This window comes from Talpa europaea (genome assembly GCF_964194135.1).
Source record: "Talpa europaea genome assembly, chromosome: 10".
In the NCBI taxonomy this organism is placed as follows: Eukaryota; Metazoa; Chordata; class Mammalia; order Eulipotyphla; family Talpidae; genus Talpa; species Talpa europaea.
The window spans coordinates 30,378,512-30,402,349 of NC_140077.1; the positions used below are offsets into that span (position 1 = coordinate 30,378,512).

The 23,838-nt window shown below is 43.4% G+C and overlaps 1 protein-coding gene across 1 annotated transcript in view; it reads left to right on the forward strand.

Moving 5' to 3' along the window:
• Positions 1–23,838, forward strand: part of FRMPD2 (FERM and PDZ domain containing 2) — a gene marked incomplete at both ends in the record, with an annotated part of 81,393 nt that overhangs the window by 16,423 nt on the left and 41,132 nt on the right. Inside the window, 6 exons of the mRNA XM_084245431.1 lie at positions 1,209–1,445; positions 11,041–11,112; positions 12,581–12,755; positions 15,240–15,390; positions 16,003–16,141; positions 20,420–20,575. Of these exons, the coding sequence (XP_084101557.1) occupies positions 1,209–1,445; positions 11,041–11,112; positions 12,581–12,755; positions 15,240–15,390; positions 16,003–16,141; positions 20,420–20,575 (930 nt within the window). The remainder of the gene's footprint in view (positions 1–1,208; positions 1,446–11,040; positions 11,113–12,580; positions 12,756–15,239; positions 15,391–16,002; positions 16,142–20,419; positions 20,576–23,838) is intronic.

The following is a 23,838-nucleotide window of genomic DNA, read 5'->3' on the forward strand; positions in this document are numbered from 1 at the left end:
AGTTTCATGGGCATGTGTTCTGTATAATAGCACAGGGCCCTGTGCTCATCCTATGCCTGATTTAATGCTCTGCTGTCACTGTCTATACAGTAATGATTTTGAACAAGGAATCTACCATACATTGTTATTTTGCCCTGCACCCTGGCCCTGCTTATAACCACCTTCTTTTTAGACATATGGACACCTTTGCTGAAGCTACACTCTCTGCCTGCATCTCACTCTCCCATATTTCTGGCTAACCCAAGGGTGCCTTTTGGGATTTAGCCCCATTTACTTTCCCTACCTCCCTCTCCCTCTTCAGGCTGGGTTCGACACTTTTCTTCATGTCATTAGCTTGTCTTGTGTTTCCAGAGACCACAGGTATATCATTCTGGGCCCTTGTCTCTTGAGGTGACTGTCCTCAAGATTGTGAATGTATGGGGGGCTAGGACTTTCTCCCACTTTCCATCTCCATAGAGGTGCCATCCAGGAGCATAGCGGGTACTCTGATTTGATCAGCAGCCTGGTGACACTTGAAGTGAGGGATTCTCAACCGATACTCCATGTAAAAATGTTAGTGCATCTTTATCTGGAAATTGATTTGCAGCTTGGATCATCAGTGAGAAAAGGCCTTATTTTGTGTCTGAATTTGAGGCCTTCCCCATATAAGCAGTGGCCATTTACATGCATTGGGAAGTGCTTAATAAAAGATCATTTTTTTGTTTTGCTTGGCATGGGCCCATAACAAACATTTCAAGCCGTTGTTGAACACTGTGCTGACCACTGTCATTCCAACATGGAAAGAGCACAGCCAGGGGAAAGACCCAAAGAAACCCATCTAAATAATTTGCAAAAATGACAGGCTACCCAGGTGAATGCAAGTTGAAGGCCAATCTCTTCAACTGGGTGCCAGGTGAGTGGAAATCCGTTCTGTCAAGCACCCATTTTTCCTAAGTACTCCAAGCACATGTTTCGTCTCTCCTTGCACGAAAGTGCATTCCAGATCAGAAAACAGCAAATCATACACAACTGGTGCCAAGATCACTGGTTTGCATCTTGTAGCCACAGTGATATATTTTGTATCCATCCTTGAGCTCCCAGGAGGAGCAGGCATCTGTCTGGCACTAATAAGGACACATTCCTGCTAGTTCCCACTGCACAGCTGAGAAGGTGCTGGGCTGGGTGGCAGTGGTTCTCCAGATTTCACACCCAGCCTCTCTGCTCTGCAGCCTCTGCAGCTCCGAGAGCCCTTGCACACTGTGCTGCTGAACATGTGTGAAGACCAGCCTCACAGGCGGCTGCCACTGCTGTCAGTACTGGAAGCTTGTCGGGTTCATCGGGAAGAAGTGGCTATATATCCAGCCTCTGCCAACCTCCATGTCAGACATCTGGTCGGCTTAGTTCTGGGCACCATCTCTGAGGTCAGTATAGATTTGAACTATCTAATCTGGGAGCCAGGCTTGATTGTTAAAATTTAATTAGCAAAATTTACTTCATTAAAGTGAAATAAAATAAAAAAATTCCATTCCTCAGTTATACCTACCTCATTTCAAGTAGCTGATGATCACTGTATTAGACAGGGCAGTTCTAAAACATTCCCATCATCACTTTTCTATTCAGTAGTCCTGGCAAAAACCTTGGAGCAAACCCAGATTATTTTTTTTAAGATTTATTTATTTATTTATGCATATAAGAACTGGGGTATATATCTGAGGTGCAGGGGCGGGGGTTGGTGATGGTAAGAGGATTCACCAGAGCCAGAGTGGGGAACAAAACAGACTGACTGAAATACGCTGCTGAGGGGAGCAGCAGGTGGGACAGGAGAGATCTGCTGTGCCATGTGGGTAGCTTGTGCTTAACCCCTTGCACCACCAAGAAGGCCCCAAACCCACATTCTTAATGTGGCTAAGATCCTGGGGATCTTTGAAAGGGTCTTTTTAACATAAAAACAGTCATGTTTATAATCCAGGATTCAGTCCACCTGGGCCTCTCATAAGAAACTTCCCCTGCTGCACTTATGTGGTCCCTGGTCTCCCTTCCCTCAGCTGTTTTGTACCTGCAGGGGGTCTTGTTGTGCTTGTCACACTGCTGCTTGTCACACTGCTGCTCCCATCACCTAGCATGAGGCCTGGCACACAGCAGGGATTCTTAAATGTTATTTATTAGGGACATGCTCCCAGGGGAGGCGGACTGGTGGAAGGAGGACTGGATGGGGGACAAACCAAGAAGGAGGTGTTCTCAACTGGAGGCAGCCTCAGCCTGATCCCCCAGGGAGCTCCAGACCAGGGGTTGTAGCATGGTTAGTCCCCTCCCTGCTGCATTTGATGCCAGGGCAGGGCTGGGGCTAGGGTGAGGCAAGTGAGGTACATGGTCCCTGAAAGGAGGTTCGTGGTTTAGAGGAATCAGCAAGAGCAACTGGAGACAGGCTGGGTGGCTGCTGCACTTGTCTAGGGGACACGTTGGAGAACTGAGACCAAGACCAGTGCAGAAGTCATGTGGATGGAGAGGAGGGACTGTCGGAGGGGATGCTGCTAACAATCAGAATGTGCCACTCCCCTCCTGTCCTCCTTCTTGGATCCTTCTCTTTTAGTGTATGAACTTGTTACTTCTTTTTTTTTTTTTAAAGATTTATTTATTTATGCATACAAGACTGGAGGTACAGGCCAGAGGTGCAGGCGGTGAGAGGATCCACCAGAGACAGAGTGGGGATCGGAACAGGCAGATTGACTGAAATACACTGCTGAGGGACGCAGCTGGCGAGTCAGGAAAGGTCTGCTGTACCATGTGGGTTGCTCCCTGGCCAGGAATCGAACTTGTGCTGTGGTGGCTGTGGTTAGCTTTATAGGTTTTGTCTTAACCCCTTGTGCCACCAGGGAGGCCCTGAACTTGTTACTTCTATTAAGTCAGGGGATTTGGTGGGGTTTTATCTGAAAGACAGGAGAGCTTATCATCCATTGGTCCCCTGGTGGACATGACAATGATCTACAGCATTTTCCTCAGGGATCCATGACATGAATTTTGATCACTTATTTGAAATTCATGGGAGAACTGAATTAGGTGACACACTGTATTATAGGGAGATATGAGCAAAGTGATAAAGGAAGGTAAAGAGGGCACAGAGATAGAGAGGATTGGAAGTAGGGAGGACATAACTCTGGGTCTTAGAAGCACAAAGGAGTAAAACATGGAGACCTTAATCAGTGGAAAGAGTGCATGAATAAAGGTATAGGGTGCATGAGTACACAGATGTAGGGTGCAGGGGAGTGAATACCTTTAGGGTGTGTGGGGGTGCTGGGTACAATATGTATTCTGGTTGCTAGAGAAGGCATCGTGAGGCTCTCACTGTAGGGCAGACACTTCCACAATGACTTAAACTGATGCCCTCCTTCTTGCAATGCCAATGTATAATGCACTTGACCTTCAGGTGGAGAGGGCTGTTATGGAAGAGCGCTCCCCTGTGCATCAGGACAGAAGTCACCTGCTCAGGAATAGGCTGCATGAGGCGAGCTGTAAGAACCCAGCTGTATGGGCCCTGATGGGTCTGCATCCCTGGGGAGGTGAGTGCGGCAAGCTGAGGATCCCCTTCATGGGTACCCTTTCTACTGATTCCTGTCCGTGTGGCCAGATGCTGCCCTGGCAAAGAAAGCCTATGCAAGTGCCACTCTTACAGGAAACCCTTGAAGAGAGGAGGCTAGGCTTAGGATTCATTTGTGTAAAAGAAAGCTTCATTTGGAGATAAATTTAACATTTATTTATGTCAGACCTAAACCCCTTTATATAAAGTTCTAACTGTCCAAGTTGATAAGACAAATTAAAATAAGGAACATGAAAGAAAAATATTCCTTTAATTAGTTTCTAGGTGGAGTGAAAGGAAAAGCAATTAGTAATAGATGCTTTTATTGTTTTAGGTGTGTTAAAGGAATGAATGTTGGAATAATCTTCAAATTTTGTACTCTTCTTGACTTTTCTACTAAATCTGAGTTTTTATTTTTAATTGGTGTTTTCTGTCTGTTGTCCCTAAAGCTAAGTACTCTTTGCCCTTTGGGTTTGTATTTCCCCGTCATACTTCCCTGAACCATCTATAACTGTCATTTTCCACATGAGGAAACAGACTCATTTAAGAACTTTTGCCAAGGTCATGCAGCTAGTATGTGATGATGTAGATCATGCTAGGCTGCCTAATACAAGAAAATCATGCTCTTAGCTTCCGCATATGCCTTTATCATGCTGTTTGGCTAATTTCAGAGAGAAGCACAGAGACCCAGAGCTCCTTGGAGCCATGCCCCAGCACCTCAGCACATGGTCCCTGCAGCCTCTCTGTTAGCAGGTAAGCAGCAAGGTGTACAGGAATGTGACCTTGGTGTAGGATTTAATTGTGGGAGCTGCTATATCCTCCTTCTTTACTGAGTACTGTTGAGAAGCTCTTGCTTTTCAAAAACAACAACAACAAAAACAGATCCTATTTCAAGGGGAGGAGAAACCACACTTAGGCAGATGGGAAACTAAGGTGATGAGAGGCTTGATGGCACTGTGTTGTCAGGGCATTCTGTCTCCTCTGGGAATGAAGTTCCAACTCGGTTATGGATCAACAACACACTTGCATGTTGTCATGATTTTCTATAGCATAACAAACAGCCTAAAACACAGTGGCCAAAATCAGTCATTTTATTTACTTCTTGAGTCAGAGTTGGGAACCTCAGCTGGGAGGTTCTTCTAGACTCTCCTGGATGCCCTGTGCACCTATGTGCTACTGCAGGTTGTCTAGGCAGCATTGCTTCTAGAACAGGGTAGAGGGATGTTACCTGGGGGCATGACTCTTCAACCATAGGCTAGCCCAGCATTGTTCTGATAGACTTTATTTTTTTCCCCATTTTTAATTATTATTATGTTTAAATTTTATATATTTTTACATCATTTTTCATTTTTGCACAATGTATGCATTTTCATCTTAGTTATAGTCCCCATACAATTCCCACCCTACCCTTGTTTTGAACCTAAATAAGGGACCAGGAAAAAGACTAACTATAATAAAGTAAAAATCAAAATCAACAAGCAACTATAAACCAGAGACACACTACGGGGGGGAGGTCAGAGGGACCAGGAGTGTTCTTATCACAGTGACAGAGTTGAGAGGGAGGGAAGAGGAAGAGAAGGGGGAGGGGTGCACAGAACCTCCCAAACGTGTCCTCCACCACTTCTGTTTCATCCCGTTGGCCAAATCGTCCAGCCCAGATTCAAGGGGTGGGAAATAGACTCCTCTTCTTTTTTTTTTTTTTTTTTTTCTTTTTTTTAAAGATTTATTTGTTTTGAATACAAGAATTGGGGTACAGGCAGAGGTGTGGGGGTGAGAGGATTCAGCAGAGACTTGTTTTATGTCCTAGTATATAATCTATTCTTGAAAATGTTCCATGTGCACTGGAGAAGAAAGTACATTCAGGGCTTTTAGAATGGAGAAACTCTGTAAGTGTCCAGTAAATCCACTTAATATAATATTTCACTTAAGAACTTTATTTCTTTGTAAATTTTCTGTCTGGAAGATCTAGTCCTTCATATCAATGGTGTGTTGAAGTCTCCAACAACAATTGTATTTTTGTTGATATATTATTTTAGGTCTCTTTATAGCTGCTATATATAACTAGGTACAACTATATTTTGTTTTTTTTTTTTTTTTATTTATCATGCTTTTAATTTATTCACACGTGTTCTTGCCTCTTTTTTTTTTTTGTGCTGTGGCTCATGTCTTTTTTAAAAATTTTATTTCACATATTTTTTTTTTTTAAGTTTTTCAGTACAATTTATTCTTATTACATTTTAGATTGCATTTATTAAGTGCCTTAGAAATATTTTTTTTTTTGATTAATTTAAATATTTTTTTTTTTTTATAAATTTTATTGTTATATTCCCCATACAATTGCAGCCCCCCATTCTGACCCCAATCCCTCCCCTCCCGCCCCCGCCCCCCTAAAAGTGTCTCTGGTTCATAGTTTTTTGTTGATTTTGATTTTCACTTTCTTATAGTTATTCATTTTCCTGGTCCCTTATTTAAGTTTTCTAGATTCCTGCTATGAGTGAGACCATCCGGTATTTTTCTTTTTCTTTTTGGCTTATTTCGCTGAGCATGATCCCTTCCAGCGCCATCCATGTTGCAGCAAATTGCATGTGTTTATCTTTTTTGAATGCTGAGTAATATTCCATGGTATATATGTACCACATCTTCTTGATCCAGTCATCTATTTTTGGGCATTTGGGTTGTTTCCAAAGCTTAGCTATTGTAAACAGTGCTGCTATAAACATAGGGGTGCAGGTGTTCTTTGGAATTGATGTTTCTGTGTCCTTTGGGTAAATACCTAGGAGTGGAATTGCTGGGTCATAAGGAAGCTCTATGTTTAGTAGGTCCAGAAATCTCCACACAGCTTTCCACAGTGGTTGGACCAGTTTGCACTCCCACCAACAGTGCAGAAGAGTTCCTTTTTCTCCACACCCTCGCCAACATTTGTTGTTGCTAGTTTTTTTAATATGTGCCATTCTCACTGGTGTAAGATGGTATCTCATGGTAGTTTTGATTTGCATTTCCCTGATGACAAGTGATGTTGAACATTTTTTCATATGCCTGTTGGCCATTTGCATTTCCTCTTCAGAGAAGTTTCTTTTAAGCTCTTCTGCCCATTTTTTGACTGGATTATTTTCTTTGTTGTTGTTGAGACTCATCAGCTCTTTGCAGATTTTTGTGATCAGTCCTTTATCATTAGTGTTGGGTGCAAAAATGTTCTCCCAGTTGGTGGGGTTTCTCTTTGTTTTTGTTATTGTCTCTTTTGCAGTGCAAAAGCTCTTTAATTTGATATAGTCCCAGCTGTTTATCTTTGCCTTCACTATCACTGCTTTGGGTGATGTGTCTGTAAAGATGTCTTTGATGTGCAAATCACGTAGTGTTTCGCCTATATTTCCTTCTATATATTTTATGGTTTCAGGTCTTATGTCTAGTTCTTTAATCCATTTTGAGTTGATTTTTGTGTATGGTGTGAGGTGGTGGTCAAGCTTCATTCTTTTGCATGTAGCGACCCAGTTTTCCCAGCACCATTTATTGAACAAACTTTCTTTGCTCCAATGCATAGTCTTTGCTCCTTTGTCAAAGATTAGTTGACCATAAACCTGTGGGTTTATTTCTGGATTTTCTATTCGATTCCATTGGTCTGTATGTCTGTTCTTGTTCCAATACCATGCGGTTTTGATGATTATGGCTTTGTAGTATAGTTTGAAGTCTGGGAGTCTGATGCCTCCATTCCCTTCTTTTTTTTTCAGGAGAGCTTTGGCTATTCGGGGTTTTTTGTGATTCCATATGAATTTCATCAATAATTGTTCTATTTCTTTGAAGAATGACATTGAAATTTTGATTGGAATAGCATTGAATCTGTATATTGCTTTTGGAAGGATGGCCATTTTAATAATGTTTATTCTTCCAATCCATGAGCAGGGGATGTCTCTCCATTTCTTTGTGTCTTCTTCTATTTCTTTTAACAGTGTTTTATAGTTTTCTTTGTATAGGTCCTTTACCTCTTTTGTTAGATTTATTCCCAAATATTTGATTTTTTTTGTTTCAATAACAAAAGGGATGGTCTTTTTGATTTCTTCTTCTTCAGATTTATTGTTTGTGTATAGGAAGGCTACTGACTTTTGCGTGTTGATTTTGTATCCTGCCACTTTACTGAACTGATTGATGAGTTGAATTAGCTTTTCTGTGGAGTTTTTGGGGTTCTCTATGTATAATATCATATCGTCTGCAAATAGTGATAGTTTGACTTCTTCTTTTCCTATTTGGATTCCTTGGATGTCTTTCTCTTGTCTTATTGCCCTGGCTAGGACTTCCAGTATTATATTGAAAAGCAATGGTGAGAGTGGACATCCTTGTCTTGTTCCAGATCTTAATGGAATTGCTTTCAGCTTTTCACCATTGAGAATGATACTGGCTGTTGGCTTGTCATAGATGGCCTTTATGATGTTGAGGTATGTTCCTTGTATCCCAAGAATTTCAAGGGCTTTTATCATGAATGGGTGTTGCACTTTGTCGACTCCTCTTCTTAATGGTGTTTGGGACAAAGTAAGCCTGAAAAGGACATGAATCAGGGAGAAGAATTGTGACTACTATTGCAGTTTAACATTGATGTTTAAATTTGCTCAAAATTCACATGGGCTTAAATCATCCTGATCTTGGAACACTGGACATTTTGAAGCTTAGGTATTTATTTACCTATTGATTTGTAGCGGGCTGTGACAGTGTGTTGTCCCTACACAGTTTATCTAAGGGCTGTGGTGTCAAATACACAGTGGAGGCTTTGACTAGATGTTGTAGGGCTTACATCACAATGATTTTTCCTGCCATTAAACTCTGTTTTGGGGCCTCCTTGGTGGCACAGGGGTTAAGACACAACCTTTGAGACTGTCTGCAGCCACTGCAGCATGAGTTTGATCCTGGCCAGGGAGCTACCCACATGGTGCAGCAGACCTCTCCTGACTCTCCCGCTGCTCCCCTCAGCAGTGTATTTCAGTCAATCCGCCTGTTCTGTTCCCCACTCTGTCTCTGGTGAATCCTCTCACCACTCCCCGCACTTCTGGCCTGTACCCCAGTTCTTGTATGCATACCTAAATAAATCTTAAAAAAAAAAGAAAAATTGTTTGGAAAAAAACCTGTTTTCCCAGTGAAAGTTGTTTTATTGTTTCTTTGTGATTCCATGAACAATCTATATTTATTAGCAGCACATTTTGAAAAATATATAAAATCCTAAGGGAGAAAGTCAGAATCCTCTGTGACCCTCTTGCCTACTCCAGGATATTCAGGACTTGGGATCACGGGACCTACCTGTCCTGAGCACAGTGCACAGAGACAGGGTTGTGGGGTAGGAAAGAAACAGGCTGGGCATTTCGAAAGTGAATGTGATAATACCCCATAGAAGGTGGAGTGTACCTGGTGGGCTTTCACTAGTTGGAAGCCATTTCTCCTGTTAACTGCTCCTCCCCTCCTCTGACTGCCGACCAGTGCTCTTCCAGTTGAAGTTCCCCAGGACCTGCAGGAAGGCCAGCCACTTGGCTCTGGATCTGGATCTGCTCTCTCTCTGGCAGTAGAAAACTCTCTGTCTGCAACTCCATTTCAAAGGAACTTTCTGCAAAGAAAGGGAAAGGTGAGCAAAAGAGACCTGAAAGATAGTCCCTAAAGAGGTTTGAACCGGGAGCTGTGGATGGCTGACACAGCAAATGAAATGGGTATCTTATTCAGGGTGGGTTAGGGGGCAGAGGGGTGGCTGGGCTGAGCTTTATAAAATTGGACTACAATCAACCTGAAATGTACAATTGCAGGTGGGCTGTTCATTGAGTGACCTTGCTGTTGTAGACACTGTGTAGACTTGAAGATAGTTGAAGATGGGAGGTCTTACCTTTCAGGAAGCTGACAGCTCTTGGAGTGGGTGATGAAAGCAAAGTGTGTGATAAGAGAGCTGACAAAGGTTGAATGTGCCTGGGAGGAGCCTTTTGAACTGACAAAATGCTGGCAAAAGGTATGGGAGATAGGATAGTCATAGATTCTCCCTCTTGGTTGGTAAATAGGATGATAGGGTTTAGATGAACGTGAGGAGGTGAGGTTCAAGAGTAGCCAAATCAGTCTGCCCTGGCTTTGAAGTCCAGCCTGGATGCCAGGATGGATGTCCCTGTCCTCTCCAGTATGCCTTCAGGACACTTGACTTCTTAAAAGCTGGCTGGTCTCTATTGGGGACCAACTTGATAATCCTGGGTTGAAAGGTGAGATCAGGGTGGTCCCAGAATGCATATTCTGTCAGCAGCAGCCTGGCACCAGGTGTTATAGACACTTCTGGTGTTTAGGAAAAAAAAATCATCCTTCCCTCAAACCCATCATACTGCCATTAGCTGAAAAACTACTTAATAGTCACATAATCTCATGGTAACTGTGAGGGATTGACATCCCCCTAGAGCTGTGAAAAGCCCCCTTCTGGGCAGGCTGTTCACTGAAGGAGACTGCCTCTCTAGGTCTACTGTTTGAGCATTCAGAACCTTCAGGTGCAGACCCAGATGTGCCCAAAGATCCTCGTCTGTTACGGAGAGATTTGCTTTAAGCTCCTCCACAAATGAACATGAGCTGAGCCTGGAGTAGCCTCAGAACATCCTCCCATATGGTCCTGGATTCTCACACTCCTATCCATGCTTTCTCTCCTAGGCCACTCTCACACCCTCAGGGACCTGGGGGGATGGAGGGAAATTCTGGAAATCCGGTTCACCTTCTTTGTCATTCCTTCCTGATCACTCACTAAAGACACTAAGGGACTCACTTAGGATACAAGTTATCCCCTGGCTTGGCTTTTGGCTTCTTAAAAAGGGAGATTTGCTGGGTACCTTGGGGACATAGTGGAAGGCCCCCCAGTCATATCACTCATTGATGTTGGATTTGGGCAAGTTTCTTAACTTCTTAGGGCCTTAATTTCCTGCAAATTGGTTGAGACTATGTACCCCGTGGGAGTATGACTGCTTTCTAAATAATCATGGGCATTAAAATATTTCCTGGGTCACAAGTACAAACAAGAAGTATTCAGTGGAGAACGGCTGTCCATATCTGTCATTGATTCAACATTCAGAGCTAAAAACATGTTTCATTGAGTCTGAACCCAAAGGTTTTTTTTTTTTTTCAAAATACCTTTTTGCATATTATATATATATTCATAATATATAATGTGCTTTTTAATTTTCATAGATATAAAATATTACATAATGACACATGAGTTATGAAATGTACAGTGAAGCAGACACTCAAATTAAGAGTTAGACCATCATTAAACCACTATACCACCTGTGAAACTTTTGCTTCCGATCCCAGCCTAGCTGGGGCTGCGGCCAGTGGAGCTCCGTTTCACTTAAAGCTGTTTCCTGCAAGCTCTGAGGAACAGAATGCTGGTGGAGGGGTGGGGGAGCTGGTGAATCCACAGAGGAAGCCCAGTCTGAAAGCAGGGGTCCAGCCCCGTGGAAATGCCTTCTCTACTGTGAGTGACTGAGTATTTTCTCCAGTTCTCTAGACCAGAGTTTGTCCTGCTGGCAGGAGAGGCCCCAGTGACTTTGCATCTGCCTGGATCAATTGTGGTAACTGCTGGGTTAGACTAGGCAAGGGTGGAGGGTGTCAAGGGGACTATCCAGAGGGCAGGCCAGGAGGCTGACAGCTTTGCCGGGTTCTCCAGCTGGGAGGGCCTTGGGGTGCTCATTCTTTCCTCCAGACTCCTGCCAGAGTCCTCCACCAAGTCATCGTCCTACCTCAGCCCTGCAGCACTTCATCTTCCTCTTTAAGAGGTCCTCTGTGACCCCTGGATAAGCCCTACTTATTCTTTATATCAGGTTCAGTTCAGCCTCATCTCCTTATTCAGTCAGGAAATATTGTATAGGTACAGAGCAGGTGCTAGACACTGTTCCCGAACTCTGACCTATAATGAGAACAAAACAGTCTTTTTCACATGAGCATATGTTCTGGTGCTTATGTATTTGCCCATTTTGAGGGGCAGGAAAAAAATCAACTTCTCTTGGCTCTAATGCCCCAGCCCAGACAGGGCATGGAACCCCAGCTTCTCAGGAGAGGCACTCAGTGCATGAGTAGGGGGGGCATGAGGGGAGACTTCTCCCTAACAATGCCACAGAAGGAGCTGAGGTACTTCTGGCTCAGAGAGGGAACAGCCACTGTCATGCTCTGCTCTGAGGTGTCTTGGGGTGTGGGGTGTGCCTGACTGGAACAGACCCTGAGCCATCCCTGATTAGAGGGGAGTGATGGTACACTGTGAGCCAGAAGCCACCCTGGGTGGGGATGGCAGAGGTAGCAGCATAGGGAGGTAGGGTGGAGGGAAAGGCCAGGTGGGGTCTGGGGCAGCAGGGAGGAACTTGAATGGGGGAACTTCCCCTTCAATGTGGGAAAGGTGGAAAAGAACATTCTAGGTTGTGGGCAGTATGTGCAGGGTCACAGACAGACAAGTCTGTGTGTGGTGAATGAATCTAGAATTAATCTGAGTAGGGTGAAGAGACAGAAAGCAGACTGTTCCTCATCTCTGGGTGTGTCTCTGCTGAACAATTTCTTCATTCCAAGAAATCCCATAGCTCTAGCCCTCTCTCTCGTCACTGGATCTGCATTGCCCATACTCTCTCTGCCGTGCTCTGCAAGACCTCAGGGAACAGTATCAGGTGTCCTGTATCCCCAGGAGTGTATGGTTCATTGGTGAGGTCACTGTGTAGCCCTGTTGGGAAGCTGCCCAGATTTCTGCAGGGAGGGACACCTGTTGGAAAGGCTGTTCCTCAGCCTTTCCATTCTCAGCAGAGCCTGGCAGAGAGTGCCAATTTGAGTCCAGTTCTGCCTCTTAGTAACTGCAACTGTGGGCAAATGCCTTACTGACTCTCTGCCTCGTTTCTCATCTGCTGAATAGGAATCATAAACACACTCAGCTCTGAAGGTTGTTTGTCATTAAATGAGACATTGCGCTTAGATAATGTGCTTAGCACAGTAGTTAGCCCATGGCAAAGAAACATGTCTCATAGTTACTGTCATAATTGATACTGTTATTGTTGTTTTCAGACCAAAATTAGGAAATCCTATTTGGCTCTCAGGAACCTCTGTGTGGTTCTGCTGAATGGGCAGTGTCTGGAGGTGAAATGTGACATCACATCGACAGTAGGAGCAGTCTTCAATGCCATCATGTCTGTCGCCAACCTTGGGGAACCCACCTACTTTGGACTGGCTTACATGAAAGGCAAGTGTCTCCTGGGTAACCCACAGCTGGTCTGGTGCCTCAGGTAACTTAGGTATCTGGGTAGCTGAATGTTATTCCTTCTATAAAACAAACTACTTGAGACGGGACTCCTCACCTTGTACTCTCGGATATTGACTGCTTGGTGAAGGCTGCAAATGCTCATGTGTTAAGTGCAGGTAAGTACAGAAGCTGTAATGAATAGTGCATGTGAGATGTTGTAGGTTACTGTGTTGTGGCAGGTCAGTTTGATCAATCTCAATACATTGGAGTTACATAAATAAATATTGAAACATTTCCATCTAGGTGGAAATATAAAGTGGTATCACCACTATTGAACACATTAAGGCAGTTCTTCAAAAACTAAAATTAGATTTATCGTATGATCCAGCAATTCCACTTTTGCATTCATACCCAAATAATTAAAAGCAGTGTCTCAAAGAGATAGTTGTACACCTGTGTTCATAGCAGTATTATCTACAGTAGCTAAAATGTGGGTACAACCCAAGTGTCTCTCAGTAAATGAATGAGTAAATCAAATGTAGTCTACATACATAATGGAATATTACTCAGTCTTAACAAGGAAGAAAATTCTGACACATGCTACTATGTGGATGAACCTTGAGGACTTCGTGCTAAGTGAAATAAACCAGTTGCAAAAACACAAATACTGTATGATTTTCTTTATGTAAGGTACATAAGAATAGTCAAAATCATAGAGACAGAAAGATGCGGGGAACTGGGTAAAGGAAGAATGGGAATTGATGGTCAAAGAGTTATAGAGATACAGTTTTGCAAGATAAAAAGAGTTCTGGAGCTGGATGGTAGTAATGGTTATGTAAACCATGGGAACATAATACTCTGAACTGTATACTTAACCATTGTTAAGATGGTCAGTCTTCTTTTATATATATTTGACCACCATAAAAAAAAATCCATCTAATCGTGGGACTAATGGGAAAACACACACCACCCAGGAATCCAGGTTTAGAATCTGTTCTGAATATCACGAAGGAGTTCCTACCATCGCATCTGCCCTTCCTTTGAGGGGCTCAATGACTATTTATGCCTTTGCTGTAGTTGAAGCTCTTTAATCACTGTGAAGAGTAATGGGGGCTTCTCCCCTACTGTCTTCTCCCAGCCAGGTACCTGTCCTGGATCCTTCCCATGTGAACATTCTAGTACTGTTTAACTGGGTTCTCCTGGGTCTCCCATTCAAAAGTAACCAATCTGGGTTTGGACATAAACCCACTTAAGAAGGCTTTCCAGCCAAGCTGTAATGGGGAGCCAACTGTCTATCTCCTGGGGAGAAGTCACCCTAAGGAATGGGTGAGTCAGTGTGGATATCAGACTCAGCAGTAAGGGCTAAGTATACAGGGGGCAAAAGTCTGGGCATTGTGTGTTAACTGCTATTGTACTTCTCTGGATACCTCCTTCTTCCTTCCCAGCTACTGTGTGCATCTGATTGAAAAGACTACTTACCTGAGTAAAAGCTCTGCCTTCCAAAACTTGGCATGACTCCAGTGTCCAGGCAGCCTGGTGCAGGGACTCCAGAAGGAGTCACTACGAGTGCCCAGACAGGATGGGGAGGGTAGACAAGCTTTGCCTTGAAGAGAGCAGAAGGGTGGAGGCCCTGCCTTCTGTGGCTGGAGTTCACTTAGCTTCCCTCACAGAGGACTAACTCAGTAGGTCCTGCCTTGTTCTCTCTTATTAATTATGAAATCCTGAGTTTGGGCTGCTGGAGTTTTCAAGCTGGCAACATTCAGGTCATCTTAGACTGTTGTTTGGGATGCTATTACAAAATTCTTTACACTAAGTGACTTAAATGACATTTATTTCTTATAATTCCAGAGGATGGGAAGGCCAACATCAGAGCTCTAGCATAGTCAAGTTCTTGGTGAGAGTCTTCTTCCTGGCCATAGTGGAGAGAAAGAAAATGAGCAATTCCTCTTCTTATTAGAGTAATTGCCTTAGAGGGGCCCCAAGATAAACCTTATTACTTCCCAAAGTCCCTATCTCCAAATACCATCACATGGGGGAATTTGGGCTTCAATATATAAATTTGAGGAAACATAAATATTCAGCCCATAACACACTCATAACTAGGGGGTGCTGGGGATGTTCCAGTTGATACAGAGGGCCAGTCCATAGCAAGAATGGAACAAATACTCATTCTACTTTTTCATTTTGTCTCCGTAAGATGGTAGCTGGAAGGCTGATACTAAATGGTATCTTCTCTAAGATAATAATACATTTTCTCCTTTTGGTGCTGGAATTCTATTCCTTGACCCGTTCCTCTTTGTCTCCTGCTCTTGGACTCACAGACCCAGCAAATGTCCGGTGGTGCCAGGTACCCAAAAGATAGGTGGGCTGTCTTTTGCACATGCCTCCTTTGTACCCCTCTGGACCTGACTCAGGGCTCTGGACCCAAAGGGTAGTGTCTTCCCCACTGCTCTTCTCTCCAAATACTCTCTACTTCCATTTCAGGCCAAGAGTTCTTTTTCTTGGACAACGAAACCAGGTTGGGCAAAATAGCCCCCGAAGGCTGGAGTGAGAAACCCCAGAAGAAGGCCTCCTTGGATACCTTCACACTCTTTCTGAGGATAAAGTTCTTTGTCAGTCACTGTGAGCTGCTCCAGTGAGTGCTGCAAACTTGTTCCTGGGTTCCTTAAGGGATTTAGCAGACTGAGGTTAGAGATGATAGATAGATAGGCAAGTGCTTGTAAACTGTAAATTATATATAAATAACAGGTTATAGTGACTCAACTCTTGTTGATTGGTTTCCAATAAGACAGGAAAGGGGGGAAAATCAGTGTTTGGGGGAAGGCCCTGGTCAAAATGAGAACTTACCCTTTTATTTCAGATATTCGCCAGTCAAGGTCAAAGCTCTCTCTCCCCCGACCCTTAACAGTCCTCTTCCCCAGCAGTACAGTGATAAGGATTGGAGAGAGGGCCATGGCTTTGGATCTTGGTCACTGCCTCTTTACTCTTGTGCTTACTAAAGACACCATCTAAGTGGATACCAGTTTTCTCACTTGAATCTTCCTCAGATGGAGTAGCCCTCAACTAGAGGCAGGGGATGTGTATGAGGTAGACCAGGCTTGTCTTGCTGACATCTCTCTCTGGGTTCTATTGGCTTGTATTCTGCTTTTTTTCCTTTCCATGCTTTCCAGATTGAGGAAAAAATCTGCTTTTAGTGTTCTCCCTTCTCCATTATCCAATCGCCCTTATTCCTGCTTGCTCCCCCTAGGCAGAGCCAGACAAGACATCAGTATTACCTACAGCTTCGGAAAGACATCCTGGCAGACATGCTATACTGCAACAATGAGACGCTGCTGCAGCTGGGGGTCCTTGCCTTGCAGGCTGAGTTTGGCAGTTACCCTGAGGAGGTAGGGGTAGAAATCTGGGGCCCTTGGGTGGGGTCACTTAAAAAGCAGTTATGGGATAGGTGTCCTAATAATGTGGAGACTGTGTCTTTGAAATTGTTATTAGCATCTACCACTGAGATTGGGCTAAATTCCATCCATCCATCCATCCATCCATCCATCCATCCATCCATCCATCCAGCATTCATTGAGTACTCTTTGCTAGGTTCTAAGGCATACAAATATAGATAAGTTAAATTTATACATTGTAATGTAGTTCTAGTCTAAGTCCCCTCCTAAAAATAGTAATGAATTTATTGAGTTATCATTATCATCATCAATAGTAATACCCAACCTTTATTAAGACATTATTCTCCAAAGTGTGAAATTACTTAATTTTCACAGTAACATAGATAGATAGATATTATTATTCATATTTCCTAGAAGAGTGATATGAGACACATGTCTAGAAAATGCCGAAGATTAAATTTGAACCTACATGTATTTGAATCCAACACTAATGCTGATTCTGCTGGACACACTACCTCTGACATGACAGCTCTAATTTCGTTGCATTTGCATTTGCAGCAGAACTGCATGTAGGTTTCATTAATTTTGTTTGCCTGTGATGGTTCCTATGGTGCTCACAAAGTTAGTAGAGGCTACTGGCTACTTAATTTGTAAATTCATCAAAGTAGGGAGGCATGTTGCTAATGTATTTATTTACTTAATTAGAATTCAATATGGAGACACCAGACAGGAAGAGGAAGCATCAGGTGAGCTGTGACAGAAAGCAGGGCAGCTTTGCTCTTAGGTTCATGAAACTTAGGCTCATGTTTAAAGTGAGGGGGAAGGGGCTTGTCAACAAACCTCAATATTACATGGTATACAAATGTGAGTCTTTCTGTGGCTGCATCAGCAGAAGTAGAAAGGGAAAAGCAAGGGAAGTGAAGTTCTCACTGTTTTTCTCCCAGGTGACCTCCCAGTCAGCACACTGGGCTTTATCTTGAAAGGCCTCACTACTGTCATGTGACAGAAGCTGGCTGGCTCTGCAATTTACTCACCTTGTAGAAGAAATGTTCTAAAGAGAACATTGGAGATGGGTGAAGGAGGAATTCACTGTTCATAAGACAAAAATAAAGAAAAGTTTAACCCCCATCTCCTTGGGTCTTTGAATACCTTCCCAGTAGTGTCTGGATGTCCAAACTCAGACCCACCCTTGAAGTCTTATGTTTTGGGCTGAATTGTGTTCTTTCCAAAATCATATGTAAAAGCTCTAAGCTCCATAACCTCATAATGTGACTGCATTTAGAGACACAGTCTTTAAAAAAGTAGCAGAATCAAAAAGAAGTGATCTGGGTGAGCCATTCTTCCAGAACTGGCCTGTCTTTTCTACCTCCTCTCTGTTCCTTTGACAAGCCTCCAGCCCTGTGACTGTTTAGACTGGAGCACTTTCCTGTCTCCTTAGCCCCCAGCACTGAGGTCTTTTCCTAGGACAGCTCTCTTTTGCTCTTGTGCTACTATACTTGGGGGCCTTGGGAAGAGAAGTGTCCAGACATTTGGAGGACGTAATAAGTCAAGGGTGCCAATAAAATAGGCAACAACTTGCTGTCATCTCTGGTCCAATCCTATGTATGACTTGTACAATGTAGAAGGTTTTGGCAATGTTAGTCTATTCTTAGGAGCAGCCTCCATGGGACAGAGGAGTGGTCCTAAGTTTTGGAGTTAGACAAAATGGGTGCAGACATGGCCTCTTTTAGTTAGCTGTTACATGTTCTCGGATGCATTATCCCTCTGAGCCTCAGCTTTCATCTTCGAAATGAAAACAATAGTATTTCATTATTTCAAAGTGGCTGTAAGGAGGGGAGGTGGTAATACATGTATGACACCTACATGTAGTGACTGCTGTTTGCAAGTTTCTCTTCTCCCTTACCTAGAATTAGGAGTGTTTTATTATAAAGCCATACTCATCTTCAGACTGTAAATTCAGACATGTGATGGTTAAATCTGAGACCCTACCTCTAGCGCTTAGTATTGGTGGAAACTGTGGGCCAGGCCCACTGAAGGCAGCTGAAAAGCCTGAATATAAGGGTTCTTATATCAGAACCCTAGCTCAGGCAGAGATCTCCCCTATCACGTTACTTGCCCCAAAGCTTCAGGGCCCATACCTGTCTCTAGACATCCGCATTCTGATGACCCCTGTACCTGTCAAGCTTCTGACTGACTTTGCCCAGCTCCTGCCTCAGTCTGATCTCATCCCTCACCCCTGCTGGGTCTCTAGGAGATCCTGCCCAGCATCAACTTCTCTGTTCTGGGGACCAGAACAATTCCAAGACTCTCTCTGCTGCCCTCATGTGGCTCTCAAAGGGCGACCATTCCCTTTCTCTATAAATAAATCCAACTGATTACACAAACCCATTCATTTTTGCATCAACTCACTCACTCGGAATTTATGGATGACCTGCTCTGGCTTGGCATCATCTAATCCTTACTTCAACTCTGCAAAGCCAGTGTTGTTTCCATCTTCAGTTGAGGGGAAATGTACCTCTGTGAGATTTGGTGAGCTAGTGATTGCAGTTAGGCTTTGCTGTGTTGTGTGCTGGGCACTAGTTGGGTATGAGGGGTGACCTGGAGAGGAGAGACCCTCCCAGGGTTTGTGTTGTTAAGTGGGCAGGAGGAGGAGGAGCCTGGTCCATCCAGGGCACTGCTGGTATTTCACTAGCTCTTGCTAAATCCCTATGAAGCAGGCTGGCACCCCTCCTCCCACCATGAGATCCTTCCAAGAGGAGGGCAGGACAGATGTGCCCTCTTAAGGGACTTATATTTTGTGTGATAAATGGTTCTGGTGTTGGGCAAAAATAATTTAGAAACCACTGTAGTGAAAGATTGGGAGCAACTGAAGAATTCTAAGCAGGGAAGTGACATGATTACATTTGCATTTTAAAAAGGGAGACAAAGACAATTTGGCATAAAAATAAATCTCCTTAATTACATCATTGCAGCCAAACAACTTTCCTCTGGGTGCTTTCTCTTCCAGCCTTTGATCACATGCAGGGGATTTAATACAGTTGTAAACTCTGCCACATTGGGTTTGCATTCAGCTTTCTCACTCAGTGGTGTATATCTTCCCATGGCCTTCCTAATGGTCATTTGGAATGGCTACATATTGTGCCTTAGCAGGAAGTGCCATTCCTCACTTGCCCGTTTTCTTAGTGCTGGGCCTCACTTAGAAGTGTCATGTGAGTGGAAACTACTAGTATTTTAGTTTCAGTTGCGTCTGATCCTTCTTTTTTATAAATGACACAGAAATTGGGTTTGTACTGGATATTTTTTTAGTTCCATTTTGACTTCTCTTAGACATATTCCCAGCAATAGGATATTCAGTCAAAGGCACTAAGTCGTAGTTTCATATTTAATAGACATTATTTATTTTAGAGCAGTTTTGGGTTCATAGTAAAATTGAGTGGAATGTATAGAGATTCCCTATATACCTCTTGCCCCATCTGCTGTGGTCAGCTTCCCCCACCATCAACATCCCACTAGTGGAATATTTGCTATAATTCATGAATCTACATTGATGTGTCATAACCCCGAGCCCATATTTTACAGTAGGTTTGCGCTTGGTGTACATTTTATGGGTTTGGAAAAATTTATAATGGCATGTATCCACTGTTACAGTGTCATCCAGAGTAGTTTCACTGCCCTGAGAGTTCTCTGTACTCTACCAGTTTATGCCTTTCTACCCTGACACCTGGCAACTTCTTCATTTGTCTTCGTAGTTTTCTTTTCTATGTCCCTTTTAAGAGGGACAGCGCGCTAGGAGTGCATGTGGATGGACATGCTCAATGAATAAAAAGAAACAATATTCGAGGGCCATGGTTTTGCTGTGCCTTTTGGGACGTGGCATGGCATCATGGGTTGTGTGAGGATTTGGTGACTAAATCTTGTGCCTGTCACAGTCAGTGAATGGCTTTCCTCCTTTTTCATTTTCTTCCTCTTGGCGGCAGTGATGGTAATGTTGCTTTCAAACAGTTACAGTGAGGATCAAGAGCACTCAGTGTTCTGAGGACCACCTGGCATGCAGAAGGGGCCCAAGAACAGGGCCTCCTTTCTTCTCTCCCTTCTACTCCTGTCATGTGTTTTGGCCTGACTTCTGATATAGTAGAAAAAGATATCCCAGTGGGCATTTCCAAGGATCCTCCTTGCCAGGACCCCTAACTGGGGTCTCAACTGCACATAGGCATCAGAGTCCCATGGAGGGCATCCTGGTGATGCCCCTTTTCTTCTGTGTCTTATTTCCAGCCAGTAGAAAACAGAGCTTATTTTCGAGTTGAAGATTACATCCCAGCAAGTCTGATTGAGAGAATGACTGCCCATCGGGTGCAAGTCCAGATCTCAGAGATGCACCGTCTCAGTCCTGTGCTCTGGGGAGAAGATGCCGAGCTGGAGTTCTTGAGGGTGAGGCCTCCATACCCTGGGGTGTTGGTGTTTAAGGGAACCCAGTCAGTGACTTCCTCCAGATCATTCTCCAGATATGATTGGACCTAAGAGGTGGTACAATCAAGGCACTTGAGGCTCTGGGAAGAAGGAAGTTCCATCACTCAGTGGGGCATGAAGAAGCTTCTGGAAACAGGTGGCATTGGAGATGATCCCAAAAGATGGGTAGGCCTTAGTGGGTTGGGATGGGTATGTCAGAGTCGTTCTTCAATCTTAGAGCTCACAGTCACTTTTCTGTGAACAGGGAGACAACATTTCTCATAGATGACATGTGGGGCAACTGAAGTACAAAATTGGGTCATGAGCTAAAAGCAAAGTTATTGGAAGACCCCATATCAGCTGCCTTTCAGGCTGCTACAGCACAACACAGATGGTATAGTCCATGCATACAGGTGAGGTTGGATCCACCCTCTCTCCAGCCCTACAGCAAAAGCAGTAACACTTCAGTGCCACAGGTTGTGGGCTCACACAGAACCTTCAATGATAGGCTTTGCTCCATCCACAGCTTACATCTACTATGGACCAAGAATGGAGACAGAAAAAGACATCCTTCCTGCCTCCTGAGAAACCCATCTCATGGAGAAGGGAACATGTACCCAGAGGCATGCAGCATTTTATAAGCCTGATGATAATACCAGTGACTTTATGTCAAGATGGGAGAGAGTGGTCACTCCGCCCATGATGGAGCTGGAGAGTTATGGGGAGGAGGTCCCCAGCTTCCCCAGGATACCCAGCTGGACCTTTAGAGCAGTTTCAAAAAGAAGCTCCAGGAATTCTAGGTTGCTGTATACAAGTGTGTCCCAAGATGGGTGGAAATATTCTGCCCTGTTTTCCTGCCTTTGATAGAGATGGCTATTTCAAAGTAGAACTTTTCAAGCAAGTCTGGCCTTTTTTCTTGTTGGTCACTTAACAAAATTCTGCAATGTAGTGTGGGTGTAAACAGCAAGCATTTCAGCTGAGAAAACCTGGCAGAAATGCACTCCAGCCTTCTCGAGTGTTCCCTTTCAAGAGGATAGACCATTGACAAAGGACAAGTGGGGACTTCAAAGCTATCAGCAAACACATGATAGAGAGTGGCCACAGACCCACAGAAGCAGCAGAGAGGCCAAGCATTTAGGCCAGTGGGGTGGATAGCGCCAGCTCATCTCTCCTCAGGCCCTGGCTTGTAGATGGAGCTCAGTGTCCCTCCCTCCACTGGTTGAATGATAAAAATGTCAAAGAAGCCACCATCTCATAAGCAAAAGTTCAGAACAATTTTTTGAAAGTCTTTCATGGAAAACACTGAATAGATTTGATTTCATTTGCATGAGATCTCATCAGTTTCAAGGAATCCTGGGTTTGGCGGTTCCCGTTGGTGGCTCATGAACTTGTTAATGCAGCATATGCCCAGGGTGCAGAGACTAGAACCAGAGAGGACTTTGTGACCCTCCAGAGCACATTGTACCCCTTCTCCTTAGGACAAGTGTTTGTTAAGTGACAAACCTTTCCCCCACGTTTATAAAAGTAAACATTTGCTCCTGATTCTGCTCCTGGAGACACTCTGCATGGTGGTCATTTCTATACATTTCTGGCCTCCTCCACTAGGTTATAAGTCTCGAGAAGGTCCTGATTCTCAAAGTCTACCCAGAGCCCAGTTACTCCATAGGCACTGGCTTGTTTAATTATAACTCATCCCAGTTTTTCTCCATATCTGATGGTGCCTGTTGGCTTCCAGTTCACTGATGACTAATTCTGCTAGTTCATCATCTCTCGCTAGAAGGAGACTTGGCAGAAGTCCAGTTTGGGTAACACTGAATGGCATACACTGTCTGGAAGATTCACAACTACATTAGCATATCAATTCCAGAACAACTTGTTTAAGATTAACTCAGTGTTTTCCAAACTTCCTCAATCATGGAATAATTTTTCCACATAACTAGAGATTATTATATATATTTTTTGTTGTTGAACTCATACTGGTTCACCCTGTATTTTGCCCAACTTAGATTTTATAACATATGCATCCTCTAGGTGATTACAAATGCTTTGTAAATATCATTTATAAAGATTGCCTGGACATTCTTTCTAAGGGGTTATAGCCTTTACAAAATCATTACTTCTGGGAGCTTTTCTCCCCCAAACCAACCCTGCAAGTCAAGATCAATCATTGCTGTGAGTAGAGTTTATTTTGATTATTCAGTATATTTTCTTAGGAATATTTTCAGGAGTGGAAGAGCACAGAGACACACATAACATTATTTTATTTTATTTTATTTTTTGCAAATTGAAGATACCCTTGACATTAAGTATATTCACCTAGATCTCTAGATTTAATGGAAACTTTCAATTTTAGTTGCTAAGAGTAAAGAATCAGAAGCAAACAGACACATATTTCCATTTCTGGCTCACCAGTGGGAACTTTGACAGAGTACTTAACCCTTCTGTGCCTCTATTTCCTCTTTTGAAAAGAGATAGCTATCGTTATGAAAATGGTACAATAGAGTAATAACATTCTGAATAAGGTTTTAGAATTCAGAATCTTCTGGGTCATCTCATGATAGGTTTCTTTTCTCAACTGTTTCTATCATCTCTTCTGATTGTGTGAAGATGAAATGAATTCATGCAGGGGAAATGTTCAAAATGGTGCTTCACTATGTTGAGAATTTTGTAGATTCATGTACATGGATGCCATCTCCCTCTCATCCAATAAAAAGAAAGCAAAATATTTAAAAGTATAATCAAGTCTAACAAATACATCTTTATTCTAATGAAGCCACTTTAATGCTTACAATTTTTATTTTTAGAAATATCACATTAAATTCTTTTTTAAAAATTATTATTATTATTATTTTATTTATTTACACAAGCACTGGGTACAGTCAGAAGCACGGGAGGGTGAGAGAGTTCACCAGAGCCAGAGGGGAGAGCAGAGCAGGCAGACTGACGAAGTACACTGCTGAGGAGAGCAGCGGGTAGCAGGAGAGGTCTGTGCGTCATGTGGGACCCTCGCCCGGCGGCCGGGGATCTAACCGGCACTGCAGAGGCTGTGGGCAGCTTCACAACCCAGTGCTCAACTGCTGCCCACCGGGGAGGCCCCCACATTAAATTCTTAGAAAAAAATTTTATCTAATTTTTGGGGAGGTGGCCCTACTTTGTCATACTTTAAGCACTTGTCTAGTCTCGCCGTTGATATTTCAGCACTATTGCTCAAGAAATAACTCTTTCTGTCTGTTGCTGCTGCTATT